Genomic DNA, 13,183 nt, shown 5'->3' with positions numbered 1-13,183 from the left:
AATTTATTTAATAAAATACGGTCCTCTCTATTACAAGTAGTAGATGAGTCACTAATAATAAGTCGAAACGACCCTTATTATAATAAAATATTTGGAGAATATGGCAATTAGACTTGTGACCCCATTGAATTCCTCTCAATGATAAGAATTCTGGATACCAAAATTGATAGAGTAAAAATGATAATAATAATAATAATAACTACAAGTTCTTTTTAACAAAGTTAACTATTATTTATGAACCTATTACTCCTAGAATCTACTGTTGGATAGAAACTTATAATGACACACTATACAAGTATTGGAAAGTTGATTCTATGACTTTTATTGATATACCTATCAAACAGAGCATAGACGATCTCAAAGTAGCTGGTGAACTTCGAAAGCTAAGAGTTTACCGAGGAGTGGTCAACTTCCAAATGTCAATATTCCCAAAGCTAGAGAAGTTCCCATTGAACAAACTGATGAACGGAACTCAAAATCATTTAATATCGATGATCAGAGTGATATCGATTCACTTCGATCACTTTCACTTGGCATTTATTTCAATGCGCAGACTCCATTCAATCAAGCACAGCCATCTTGGTTCAATAAAATAGAGTAACTAGAACTTAACTACTTTGGATTTATAGACAAACCAACGATTGCCATCGATCTGTCGACTAACTTTGCCAATGTTACACGATTGAAACTACATAATATCTATCCGAGAATAGTACTAACTCGGCGATCGACTGCAACCGTGGTAAGATCGTTTCGATATTGGGCAGACTGAATCGACTGCGATATCTATCGATTTGCAGCTTCAAGCATTTCCAATATCAAGCACGTTTTGACACTTATTCCAACTCTACGTATGCTACCTTCCTGTTTAAAAAATTATTTGAAATAATCATAGAAAGTTTTACAGAGAGCTTTCCATGTTTCAACTTCAGACTTTTCAATTTTATCGTTCATCATATCTATTATTTCATCCCTTTATTTATCGATTTTTTCTTGGTACATTTTCTGTTATACCTTCTTTTGATTCAACACCCCAGAATAAATTAAAGGTATATGAAAGTATTGGTCCTATTACTGGTATACATTCACTTTTTTTCAATTCATTAATTTAGATTTTTGTTTTATTTTTATTTTTATTTTTATTTTTCTCTATTAAATTTAACTTATTGGATGTGGGTATGATTATCATATTAAAAAAAAAATTTGAGATATCAACACTTTTTTAAATATTTACAATTTATTTGTTGTGACTTCAAGAAGTTGTTTTTTTTTTTTTTTTCTACATAAGATTTAATGATTTATGCTCTGTTGTTGGAATAGAGTTTACCATCAACATAGGTCCAAGAGTAACATGGAATATCAGAGGTGTCAGCTTTGAACTCTTGGTTTAAACTTTGAGGGTTCTTCTTCTGGAGGTTGAGATATTGCTCGCCATCATCTGAGAGTTGCTTCTTCTCCTTCTTCTCTTTCTTCTCCTTCTTTTCTCTCTTCTTATCTTTATCCTCTAGCTTCTTCTCCTTCTTATCTTTCTTTTCCTTTTTCTTGTCCTTCTTTTCCTTCTTCTTCTTTGGCATCTCCTCTTCCTCATCGATATCAGACTCGATTTCAAATTCGACAATCTCCAGAATCTCTATGGAGCCATCTTCTGACTCGTCGCTATCCCACAAATCCAGGAGCTCGAGATCCTCAAAGATGGTGTCTTCCAGTGGAAATTCACTTTCGATCTCTTGAGATGATGACATTGATAGTTTGGACTTCTTATCCTTCTTCTTGTCCTTCTTATCTTTCTTCTCCTTCTTTTCCTTCTTCTTCTCCTTATCCTTCTCCTTCTTGTCTTTCTTCTCCTTCTTCTTGTCCTTTGGCTTCTTCTCCTTCTTATTGTCCTTATTCTTCTTCATCTTTGATTCTTTTCTCTTTGGATCGTTGCTTGGCAGCTTCTTCTCGTGAGCTTTTTCGAATTCCTCATCCATGAGTCGATCAAGTTCTTCGTTGGCACCTTCGGACAGATCGTAACGGTTGGGACGTTCGATTTCCAGTTGAGTTGGATACTCCTTGAAATCACTTTTGTACATATCCTTCAAGGAATACAAAAGATCGTCCTCACTCATCTTTTGACGTTTGAGTTGAGTAGGTGGTTCGACTGGTGCTGACTTTGGAAAACCACCAAATTCTCTTGCAACTAAAGTACTCATTTTGTTTTCTTTTTTATTCACTATTTATTAATTTTTTAAAAAGAAAATATTAATATTCTGTAAATAAACTTTTTAATATTTTTTGATATCTTACCAAGAATATAATTATTAAAATTATTATTTAATTATTTTTTATAAGTATATGAGAATTATATATTTAAAAAAATGAAATCTTAAACTTTGATTGAAAGTGCTTTAGTTTGAAGGTTTCAATTCGTAGGATAAAAGATCCAGATTTCTTAAAACTTTACTTAAAGAGGAGTAAAAAACTATTTTATAAGGTTAAAGAAGATAGGACCAAGGACTCTTCAGGATTGCAGAAAATCATTTATTTGATTCATACAATACAGATTCCAAATTACCATATTTTTAAGAAAAAACCCACCCCCATCCATGTCATCTTTCCAGATACCAATGGAATATTACTTCAATATTAAAACTAATTATTGTCACCATTCCAAAAATGGTATTATCGATAAAAAAACTTTTGAAAAAATTATAAAAATTGAGAAAACTTTTAAGTTTTTTAAAAAAAAAGACAATGTTTTTTTTTTCCTATTTTGTATTATTTCTAAATCTATTACTTTTCTAAATCATACTGTTCCAAACAATTTGATTGGATTATTTAAAAAATCTATAGAGTATCAATTTTGCTACAGAAATAACAATAAGAATTATAATCCGACTGTTATATAACTTACTTAAAGTAATACCAATGCTATCACAGATAGAATTTATAAGATAATGATGTAAATAATCAAAATGAATAAAACATGTAAACGCATTAAAAATTTTTTGAATTTTTTGAAAAAAAAAAAAAAAAACCAATTTTGTTAACCAAAAAATCTAAACTCCTTTAATTTATTTGTTATGTTTTTGATTTTTTTGACAACCACATTTTTCATTATAATTATACTGATAAATCACAACTCACACACCAATATCATTAAAACACAACAACAATAACAACAACAACAACATTTAAATAAAAGCAAAACCTGATTGATTTGATTATTAGTCAAACAAGCAGAACACGCAAGCAGAGCAGGCAAGCAATAATTTGTGTTGTGTGATCAACTTTACCTTACCTTTTTGTTTCATTTTTCAAATTATTTATAAAACATATATATACAAACAATATCAAATCACTATTATTTATTATAATTTAAATATCGAGAATACAAGCCTTAATAATAGAATATAAAAAAGAGAGAGCGAGGAGAGAATGTCGGGTTATTTAAGAGAATCAAAAGAGAGACCCATCAAACATGTAAATATCTAATATTGATGATCGGAATCAATCGGTTATAAATATATTCAGCTTTTCATGATTTACTCATTTATTTTTGTTGTGATTTACCAGAAAATACCAATCATCAAAGAAGGAAGTGTTACGAAACAGGGTGGAAGAATAAAAAATTGGAAGAAAAGATGGTGTGTACTTGACGAAGAAGGTTTACATTATTATAAAACACAACATGTATGTTTTTTGCTTATCTAATATCATGTAACATTAACTTGATTAATTGATTAATTAATTATTAAAAACAAACAAACAAACAAACAAAATCTTTAATAAAAAAAAAATAAAAGACTACAGAGAAAGGATCTATAGCAATAGAGACAATCATTAGTTGTAGTGGCGAAGAGAGACTGTCGTCAAAGAGAAAGAATTGTTTTCAAGTTACAACCACCGAGAGAACCTATAGAATATGTGCAACAGATTCACTTGATAAAGATGAATGGGTGACATCGCTAAACAAACTTTTGAAATCGAGAACAGGAAGTGTTAACAATGGTAATAATAATAATCATAGTAATGGTAGCTCTTTAAAGGTAAAAAAAGAAAAAGAAAAGAAAAATAATTGGTTACAAAGATTATTAAAGTTTATTAACCTATTTAAATAATTATTATTATTTCTAGTCATCATCAGGTCATGTAGATATAAATAGATTAAAAATAGAAAACAACGAAAACGATACATCTTCAGAGAGTTCGTCTTATTCATCGACGTTCACACGTGACGTCGGACATTCTAATACGATCTCACTAACACCAATTATGCTGTCGCTAAAAGATAAATTCGGTCATCCAAACTTTTCTTTAGAATTAAATAAGAAGGTGGGTTATTAACAACTTAAGCATTTACTTTAGTTTACTAACAAATGCTTTATATATATAGAGAGATTTGTTATCAATAGAAGAGGTAGAGACTATTATGAAACTTTTGGATGGACATATAAAGTCAGAGATCGAGGATTCAACAAAAGAATACGATAGAGAGATTGTAGAGATTATCAAACAGATTTATAAACTTAGAGACGCGGAAATCGAGGCCGTCGAAGAGAAATACAGGAAAGAGAAATATGAAATTCTGGCAGAGATCAGTAGGATAGATGGTAAATGATACGAGACATTACCATTTGCCATATTGATAGAAAAATAAATAAAAAAATAATCCGACTTATATGTAACAACATAGAGAATCAACCTGAAATCAAGTTGATTAAACTTAATCAAATTGAAAAAAAAAAGATTATAATCTATCGCTTATTTATAATTTAAATTATTTATTTAGATATTTTAACCATATTTATACCTTTATCGAAACGGAATACATAACGTCGTTTTAATATTAATACGGCGGCAATCACTATGATCACTCCGAAAACAACGGATCCAACGATGATACCAGCTATCTTAGCATTTGATAATCCTGAGTTCGATTGGCCACATTTATTGGGATCCTGATCAACCAACAAACTGAAATCTGGATCTAATAATACTGAGCTCTCATAGTATGGAATATTGATTCCAACCAATGATGTGGTTATTGTTGAAGATTCGCCTGAATGTTGTTGATCTGGACTGATTAGTTTGTTGGTTAAAGATTGAATACGATAATCGATGATTCCAAAGTTGATGAATCTGGCAAAGAGAGTCTTTCCATTGATTTGAAGTTTCAAATATTGAATTTCAGATGATTGTGTGTCATCACTGAAATCAGAGGTGATACATGAACTGTCTGAATCGGAAAGTGACAATGTGGCATTGATCACCAATTGAAGTGTATTCAGCTTGTCTTTGAATTGATATGAATCAATCAAAATTGAATATTTCATTGATGATGGTGACATTGAATATTCTTTGTTTCCAAACGAATAGTTGGATTGTTTCTCGAAGTATTGAAGAGTAACGTTCAATCTTGTTGTTCTATTTGATGCGAGTGTTGTGCTGAATTGATAAAGTGTTGTATCTGTTGTTGATTTGTTTTCGAATGACCAATTATCATTGAGTCCAAATTCCAAAACAGTATTTCCTTGTGAATCCAATTCTCTGATCGATGAGATTGAAATCAATGAATTCAGCGTGTTGGATTTATCTATCTGTGTGGTTGTTGGTTTGGTTGAATCGACATTGGTTGTCACATCGATAAGTTGGAGTGAACAAGTTGGTCCAGCCCATCCACTGTTGCATAAGCATCCAGTGGGTGTGCAATCACCATGACCAGAGCAAGATTGAGGACAAGAAGCCGGTGTACCACTGGGAGTTTGTGTGGGTAGTTGTACTACACTCGGAATTATCCTTAATATGTTGGTTACATATCCTTGCGAATAATTGAAATATAATTCGGCATAACCATTCGATCCAAACGCAGGAATATTTATAATGGCATTGGTAAATGTTAAAAAGCTGGGTGAACTAATTGGTACGTAATGGGAATCCAGCGAATATCTTACATATGGAGTAATAGACAAACTATTGTTACCAAACCCTGCACCACTAATCGTCAATGCTCCACCTTCCTCAGAAATTTGACTAGCTCCTTGAAGAACTGCGAAATTGCTAAAAGTATAATTAAAAGACTGTATCGAAACAGATGCAAAATAGTTCAATTGATTATTGCAGATACCATATACTCCGATACCAAATTGTGTTCTTTCAATTCCGAAATTAAAAGGAACTTTGATGAGCTCTTGATAAATAGTATAAAACTGATAGGCCTCTATGTGTGTCATTGGAACAATAAATTCATCACCCAAACCTGTAATATAAACGACTGGGTTATGTCTCGATGAAATTCCTGAATCTGGATCAGAAGCATTGACAAATACCGAAATATATTGAGGCTGATTTGCATCTACCCTAACTACAAGGGATGGTGGAGTTGTATCGGGCTTTGAGTCACAGCTGTACAATAGATTTGCACTGTCAACATCAGGATACATTTCAAATGGATCAAAGTAGGATTCTTGGTTTGCGTAAAATGATTGAGCAAAGTTACCTCCATTATCTACCAACTTTACTCCATCGATAAATGAAAAATTTTGATTCACACACATTACACCATTTAAATTAATTCTGTAGACACCAGAGTTGAGATCTCCAGAGATTGCATCAGATGGTGTGAAAGTATATTGATAGGGAAGTGGATCTAGATCAGAAGTTACATTGAAATATGCTATCTTCAGACCATTGATAGGATCTGATATAGTAATATCCCAACCTGTTGGAAATTTCAATATATTGGTAATGACTGGTGGTTGATAATCAATTTCTTTTTTGAAAAAATAAAAATATACTTTAACATTAATATTTTCTTTAAAGATATATAAATTAAAATAACTTACTTGCAGAATCAATAATTAACTTTGCAACATCTCCAAACTTTGAAATTAGAATCTCCCTGGAAACTGGTGGGTTACTCTCTATGATGTAATCGATACTTCCACTAATATAATTCATGCTAATGCCAAAGTCTATTTGATAGGATTGGATAACTGAATTCCAAAATCCAGTGAATGTGGAATTATAATTTGCATCTCCAAATCTTGCCCAAATAAAGGTAATCTTTGGTTGAAGCTGAGTATTTGGTGTATCTAATCTGAAATAAGCTGTTGAATTGGCCATCCTGTCGGTAACATTTAATCTCTTGTCGAGGAACATAAATGATATGATATTGTCAATTGTGAAATTGACGTTGTAAGGAATCTGTGGGAGTATATTGTAGTTGGTCAAAAAACTATTGGTTCCATATGCTCTACTATTGCCAGCTAGATCTTTCACTGTAAAACCGAAAACGTTAACTTTATTATTGTTGGGAACAAAAACCTGCTTTTCATAAAGACCAGAATATATAGATCCATCCATCAAGTCTCTATGGGTAATTGTAATTCCAAAAGGGTAGGTTTGGGTCATCGATAAAAATCCAGATTCACTATCAGAGATATTGACCTGAAGAATAAAAGTCTGAAATCCAAAAGGTATTAATTTAAATGAATTTAACAAGGGTGGTGTAGTATCTATAACTGTTCGACTAAGAAAGTGGTTAGCAATTAACTTCTATTATCATAGTTTTCAACTTACGTAAGTAACTTTCCATTCTGTAGGGAATCCTTATTATTACTTGAAATCACACTATAAAAATACTGTGAATAATTCGGTACAAACTTAAGTAGGGCAAATAACTTATTACCAGAACCAAATCCAATTGGGTATGGAAGGTTTTGATCTGGTAAAACACTTGAATTATATTTCATTACCACTGAATACTTTGACATTTGTGAAATAGACGCTGCTATAAGAAACCATGAATAGGTATTTGATTGTCCGTTGAAATTGTTTGTGATGGAAAGTGCAGCATTGTTGTAAAAACCTGGAAAAAAATAATTAATTAATTAATATTAAAAAAGAAAATATTTAAGATATATTAATTTACTAACTCTTTGCATTATATACTATTTCAGGACTCTGTGTTCTATTGGTACCAATAGTGACGACTCTATAGCCAAAAATAGAGGTGTAATTTAGATAGTTGATAAGGTAATATTCATCATTTCCAACTCGGGTGGCAGCAACATAATCATCATTTGGAAGACTTACAAAATTCTTGAAAAAACAATCCACATTCTTAGCTTGAATACGTGTTCTCATAAGATCGTAGGTAGGTGTCTTCATGGTGAAATTCAATTCATTTCCATAGTATTTAATAGAATTGGTAGTGTATGGAAAACTAAAAGGTGCTGGAATTGAAATGTTGGTAATAGCATAATCGTTTACAAATAGAGTGGCTGTGAAAGGAACGGTGAAAGGACAGGAGAAATAGGTATTCAACGATATAGTCAATGTAGCCATGGAACTTCCATATCCATCGATATCGCTGAACCTATAACAATTTGGATTGAAGCCAGAACCCCCAAAAATATATCCGACATTATACTTTACTCCAGGCTCAACCTTCAAAGTTACCAACATATCTCCGTAGGCATTCATCATTGTTGACTTTAATTCTGGACTAAATTGAGGTTCTATGAAAAATAAATGTTAGATTAATTAATAAGTATATTATTTTTTGAATTTTTTTGAGTATTTAATAACTTACTGTTACAAAATGAACGCCATTTATAATCATATGATAAACCTGCAGTGTCATAAACTGAAAGTGTGTAAACCTTGGTACCCACTGGGAAAAAGCAAGCTCCCGAAGCTATGACTTGTGATTGTGATACAGATAGTAATAATTGTTGTGTTCCGTCTAAGCAACCATTTTGATCCCACTTAAACGTTATATTTTTTTTAGCATCATTTGTACTGAGAGCAAACGAATAGGTGATGTAACAACCCTCTGCGTTATTGTATCCGTTCAAAACGAATTGGGTGTCGGTAACAACAGAGTTTTTTAACAAAGTCAAACCATAACTACCATTCACAATAATAAGAAAAAATACAAATAGATATATATAAAAAGACAATTTCATTTCTATATTTTATTAATAATTAATATAACAACTTATGTTTTGTTTTTTGGACTAAAGCCTTTTCCTTCAAAAAACAACTATATATATTTTCGAATATAAAAAAAAATAAAGATCACATTTGAGAAATTTGCATAAAAAAAATCTCGAAAGCTTTTGAGACCAGCAAAAAAAAAAATCTAAACTCATCAATTCTTACGACCTCCCACATTATTGTCGGGTGTTGATTCAATAGAACTTGGAATTTTGCTGAAATCTTAGATCAAAAACCGTGGTTTAGCAAAAGTTTTCTCATAATGGACACGAATTTTGGTTTATTTTGGAAGAAAAAAAAAAAAGCGATAACCTTTGGTAAATCCAATTGCAAAAGTCTGAATTTTCTTGCAACAACAAAAACAACTTTGTTTTTTAAATCATTATTGTTTTGAATTTAAAAATTTCTTTGTTTATCTAAGATATGAATATATATAAGAATTTAATTTGCAAAATTGCTTTTCTATTCCTTTTAATATCTATAAATCCAAATACAGTTGAATCACATTTCTTTATTGATAAAGTAACACAATCACCACCATTCATAAATTTAATACAGAAAACATGTACTATAGATGTCAACTTTGGTATTACTTCACATGACCAACTCGTTTTTGGGAATCCAACCGTTAATGGTCCAAATATAGGGGTTCAAGGTAACGGTCAACAGGTAGACCTTTCCACGTACTCTCATCGATATAATCTTAATGTGGTTATTACCGCTTCCAACTCGCCTATAACTGCAACCTTCTCTTTTACCAACACTGTAAACAATGATCAAAACTCAACTGACGTTCAATTTATTTGTAATCGTAGGTATTTGATAAGATAGATTTGATTAGATTAAAGAGTTTGACCAACTTTTTTTAAACAAATTAATAGTTATCACACCAAAACTACCAACTGTTCAATATTTCGATTATATATCGATGAACAAATTAAGTTTGATACTTTTAGGTGATCCCAATGCTGGTTACACACTCGATTATGCAAATACATTGACAAAATGCTACAATTTTCAACCCGACTCTTTAGGTTCATTCGGTAGATCCTCTGCCTACTATGGATTTACAGTCACTCTTAAAGGAACTCAGAGCTGTACTTACTCCAGCAGTGTCAATCTTCCAGTGTATTCATCATTCAAAGTACTTGGAAATCTAACACTACCAGCATTAACAACCTTGAATTCACCACAAACATTCATTTCGATTAGAGGTATCGCCCCGAATAACTCTATTGTTGCACAACAAAATGCTGCTATGCTCTCATATGGTTACTATTTCGATATAAACCAACTTTCATCGAATTTCTTTTCACCCCAGTATGGATCACCCTATCCAGTACTCGGAAATAACGAGAGGAGTACCTATTATTTGCCATATGTACTTCGCTCATCCATTCTAACCCAAGCGGACTTGTATATCATGAATGGAGGACTTGCTAGCTCAAACACAATGCCAAAGATTTTTAATTATACATGTATGTAATTTATAAACTACAAGTATTTTTTTTATTTTCCTAATTTATTAATTTGTTTTCATTGCTATGAAAAGTGTATCCTATGGTGATTCCAGTTAATAGTTTTTTGGCTCAAACCAATAATGGTAACTGCGTGATATCGACTACCAATATTCCAGTATCAAATATTTATAATGACAGAATCAAAGGAGGATCATTCGTGGCTACCATGCCTTTCCCAATGGGTATAAGTGGTACAGTAAGATCGCTTTCAATTACCATATTAATGGTAGATTCTACTTACACGACAACAAGAAATGCCATTTTGCAATTTGATTCCAGCTCTTTGATAACTGCTTATACCATAAGTAAGAGATAAATTAATTTAATTTAATTGTGAGTTTATTAGTACTAATATATAAATCCTATTTATAGCCGGCAAGAGTTATTCTGGTGTTACAAGTATTTGGAAATTGGATATTGTTCCGGTTTCATATGACTCTGTTCTTCTTACAATGAATATAACTGATGACAGCGGCGTTTTGGCGGTCGATATAATCAATCCACCCTCCAGAATAACACAGGCAGATCTTGTCTATGGAACATACCTCAACGGTGTCTATCAAAAGAGAATTTCCATCAGCAACTTAAAAGACAACACTCTCAATTTCGGAGTTACAAACTATGCAAACAAGTATCTCCAATGGAAAACTGGTGATATGACTGCATCGCTAGATGTAATTCCTTCCATTCCTACACCCATTGCATGGACAATCGAAGATATAGTTTCATTTAGTTTCAAGAATAATATCCTTGATGTCAGTAATTTAATATCAAACAACTCGTTATTCTTCAGTGTAAAAACTCCAATCAAAGATTACTCACCACAATTGAATATCATCAACTCGGCAATCAACAAAAGAATGACCACGTTCACTGGATTCTGGAATCCACTTATCAACCAGTATCAAATCGATTTCCAACTTCAAAGAAATCTATTCGAAGGTGTAGTTAACTATGAACTTGTTTCCTATCCTCCTATCTACAGCCAATTAATCTTATCTAAATTTAGTAATGCTATTCTTAAAGTTACTTCTAAAAGTAAGATAAAGAAAAAAAGAAAATCAAATTGACAATTTCTAATTTATTAATTTGGTATAATACAGATTCCGATTTATATCCTCCAATGATAGTAGATCTCCGTGCTATTTCACCTTCTTTATCACCAGGAAAAGAAATTTTGACATTTGGATGGGATATCACTATTCAAGATTCACCAAATGGATTATCTCAGGCATTTTTTAATGTTACTTCGGATCTAGATTTTTTGCCATACCAATTCAGCTTAACACCTTCTCAAGCTAGCTCCGGTGATCAATTCAATGGTGTCTATTCAATTCGAATTTCAATCGATGCCAAAACCTGTGTTCAACAAAACTTTACATTCAAAGATCAAGTGCTACTGGTTGACGCAAATGGAATCACATCTCAGTCATACAACGGCAATATACAATCAGCTTTTGATCCATTGGAAAAAATATATTTCACACCACTTGCAAGTCAACTTTTCATCTCAACTGCTTCAAGTTGCCCGAATACTCTTGGAAACACTCCACCTTCAATTCAAAATATAATTGCATCCACAGATACACTGGATGTTGGTAGCGATAAATATTTAGATGTGAATTTCACTGTTGATGGTTCGACCGACGGTGTTTCGATAAGACATTTCCCCTTGGCAGTATTGGATTGCCCAAGTACCAGAGTTTTCGCTCTTTCTACCTATGATAGTACATCCGCTAAATATAAGGCCAGAATACCTATTCCCTATGGTCTAGGTGAAGCAACTCTCGACTGCGTATTGACTGTGCATGGAGCCGTTTCTAAAAAGCTTTTCATTGGTAACGCCATTGCCAATAATCTGTCAATTAAAAGATTAATCAATCCAACTTTACTTTTGGAATCATACGAACCAATTTCAACAGCTGGTGGACTATTGACAGTTTATGGCAAATCATTTGGAAATGACTCTTCCAACGTTACTCCAACCATTAGATCGAATGGTCCTTCAATGTCTATTCAAGCTCCAACATTTTGTACTTTTACAATGATGATTTTGAACCTTCCAGCATTTGACCAAAACAACTTCTATGACCTTAAAATCAGTAGTGGTAGAGCGAGCAGTACTCTAAGAATTATTCCAAATCTTATCATTCCAACTCCGACTTCGACACCAACAACTACCCCAACTACATGTCCACCTCTATGCACAGAACATGGTAAATGTACTGACAATGGATGTGTATGCAACAGTGGATGGGCTGGACCAACTTGTTCACTCCAACTTATCGATGTGACAACCAATGTCGATTCAACCAAACCAACAACCACACAGATAGATAAATCCAACACGCTGAATTCATTGATTTCAATCTCATCGATCAGAGAATTGGATTCACAAGGAAATACTGTTTTGGAATTTGGACTCAATGATAATTGGTCATTCGAAAACAAATCAACAACAGACACAACACTTTATCAATTCAGCACAACACTCGCATCAAATAGAACAACAAGATTGAACGTTACTCTTCAATACTTCGAGAAACAATCCAACTATTCGTTTGGAAACAAAGAATATTCAATGTCACCATCATCAATGAAATATTCAATTTTGATTTGATTCATATCAATTCAAAGACAAGCTGAATACACTTCAATTGGTGATCAATGCCACATTGTCA

General features: G+C 32.4%; 4 protein-coding genes across 4 annotated transcripts; 2 read left to right on the top strand and 2 right to left on the bottom strand.

Annotated features, from left to right (window-relative positions):
* Positions 1–1,298: 1,298 nt before the first annotated feature.
* PPL_11896 (uncharacterized protein) lies at positions 1,299–2,192 on the bottom strand (the record flags this gene model as incomplete). The annotated part of the gene is made up of 1 exon (XM_020582642.1): positions 1,299–2,192. The coding sequence occupies one exon, from the start codon at positions 2,190–2,192 to the stop codon at positions 1,299–1,301; it is 894 nt and encodes a 297-aa protein (XP_020426996.1).
* Positions 2,193–2,954: 762 nt separating this feature from the next.
* On the top strand, positions 2,955–4,600 carry PPL_11895 (uncharacterized protein; the record flags this gene model as incomplete). Its single annotated transcript, XM_020582641.1, has 6 exons — positions 2,955–2,967; positions 3,211–3,240; positions 3,575–3,672; positions 3,786–4,028; positions 4,117–4,314; positions 4,376–4,600. 6 exons carry the CDS (start codon positions 2,955–2,957, stop codon positions 4,598–4,600), a joined length of 807 nt encoding a protein of 268 aa, XP_020426995.1.
* A 163-nt stretch (positions 4,601–4,763) lies between these two features.
* PPL_11894 (calcium-binding EGF-like domain-containing protein) lies at positions 4,764–8,951 on the bottom strand (the record flags this gene model as incomplete). Its single annotated transcript, XM_020582640.1, has 6 exons — positions 4,764–6,751; positions 6,825–7,428; positions 7,561–7,589; positions 7,670–7,849; positions 7,917–8,501; positions 8,576–8,951. 6 exons carry the CDS (start codon positions 8,949–8,951, stop codon positions 4,764–4,766), a joined length of 3,762 nt encoding a protein of 1,253 aa, XP_020426994.1.
* Positions 8,952–9,405: 454 nt separating this feature from the next.
* Positions 9,406–13,122, top strand: PPL_11893 (calcium-binding EGF-like domain-containing protein; the record flags this gene model as incomplete). The annotated part of the gene is made up of 5 exons (XM_020582639.1): positions 9,406–9,793; positions 9,864–10,460; positions 10,535–10,807; positions 10,875–11,540; positions 11,606–13,122. 5 exons carry the CDS (start codon positions 9,406–9,408, stop codon positions 13,120–13,122), a joined length of 3,441 nt encoding a protein of 1,146 aa, XP_020426993.1.
* Between the last annotated feature and the right edge of the window lie 61 nt (positions 13,123–13,183).

The sequence above is a fragment of the Heterostelium album genome (genome assembly GCF_000004825.1).
Source record: "Heterostelium album PN500 unplaced genomic scaffold PPL_contig26, whole genome shotgun sequence".
In the NCBI taxonomy this organism is placed as follows: Eukaryota; Evosea; class Eumycetozoa; order Acytosteliales; family Acytosteliaceae; genus Heterostelium; species Heterostelium album.
This window is presented reverse-complemented; position numbering and strand designations above follow the sequence as displayed.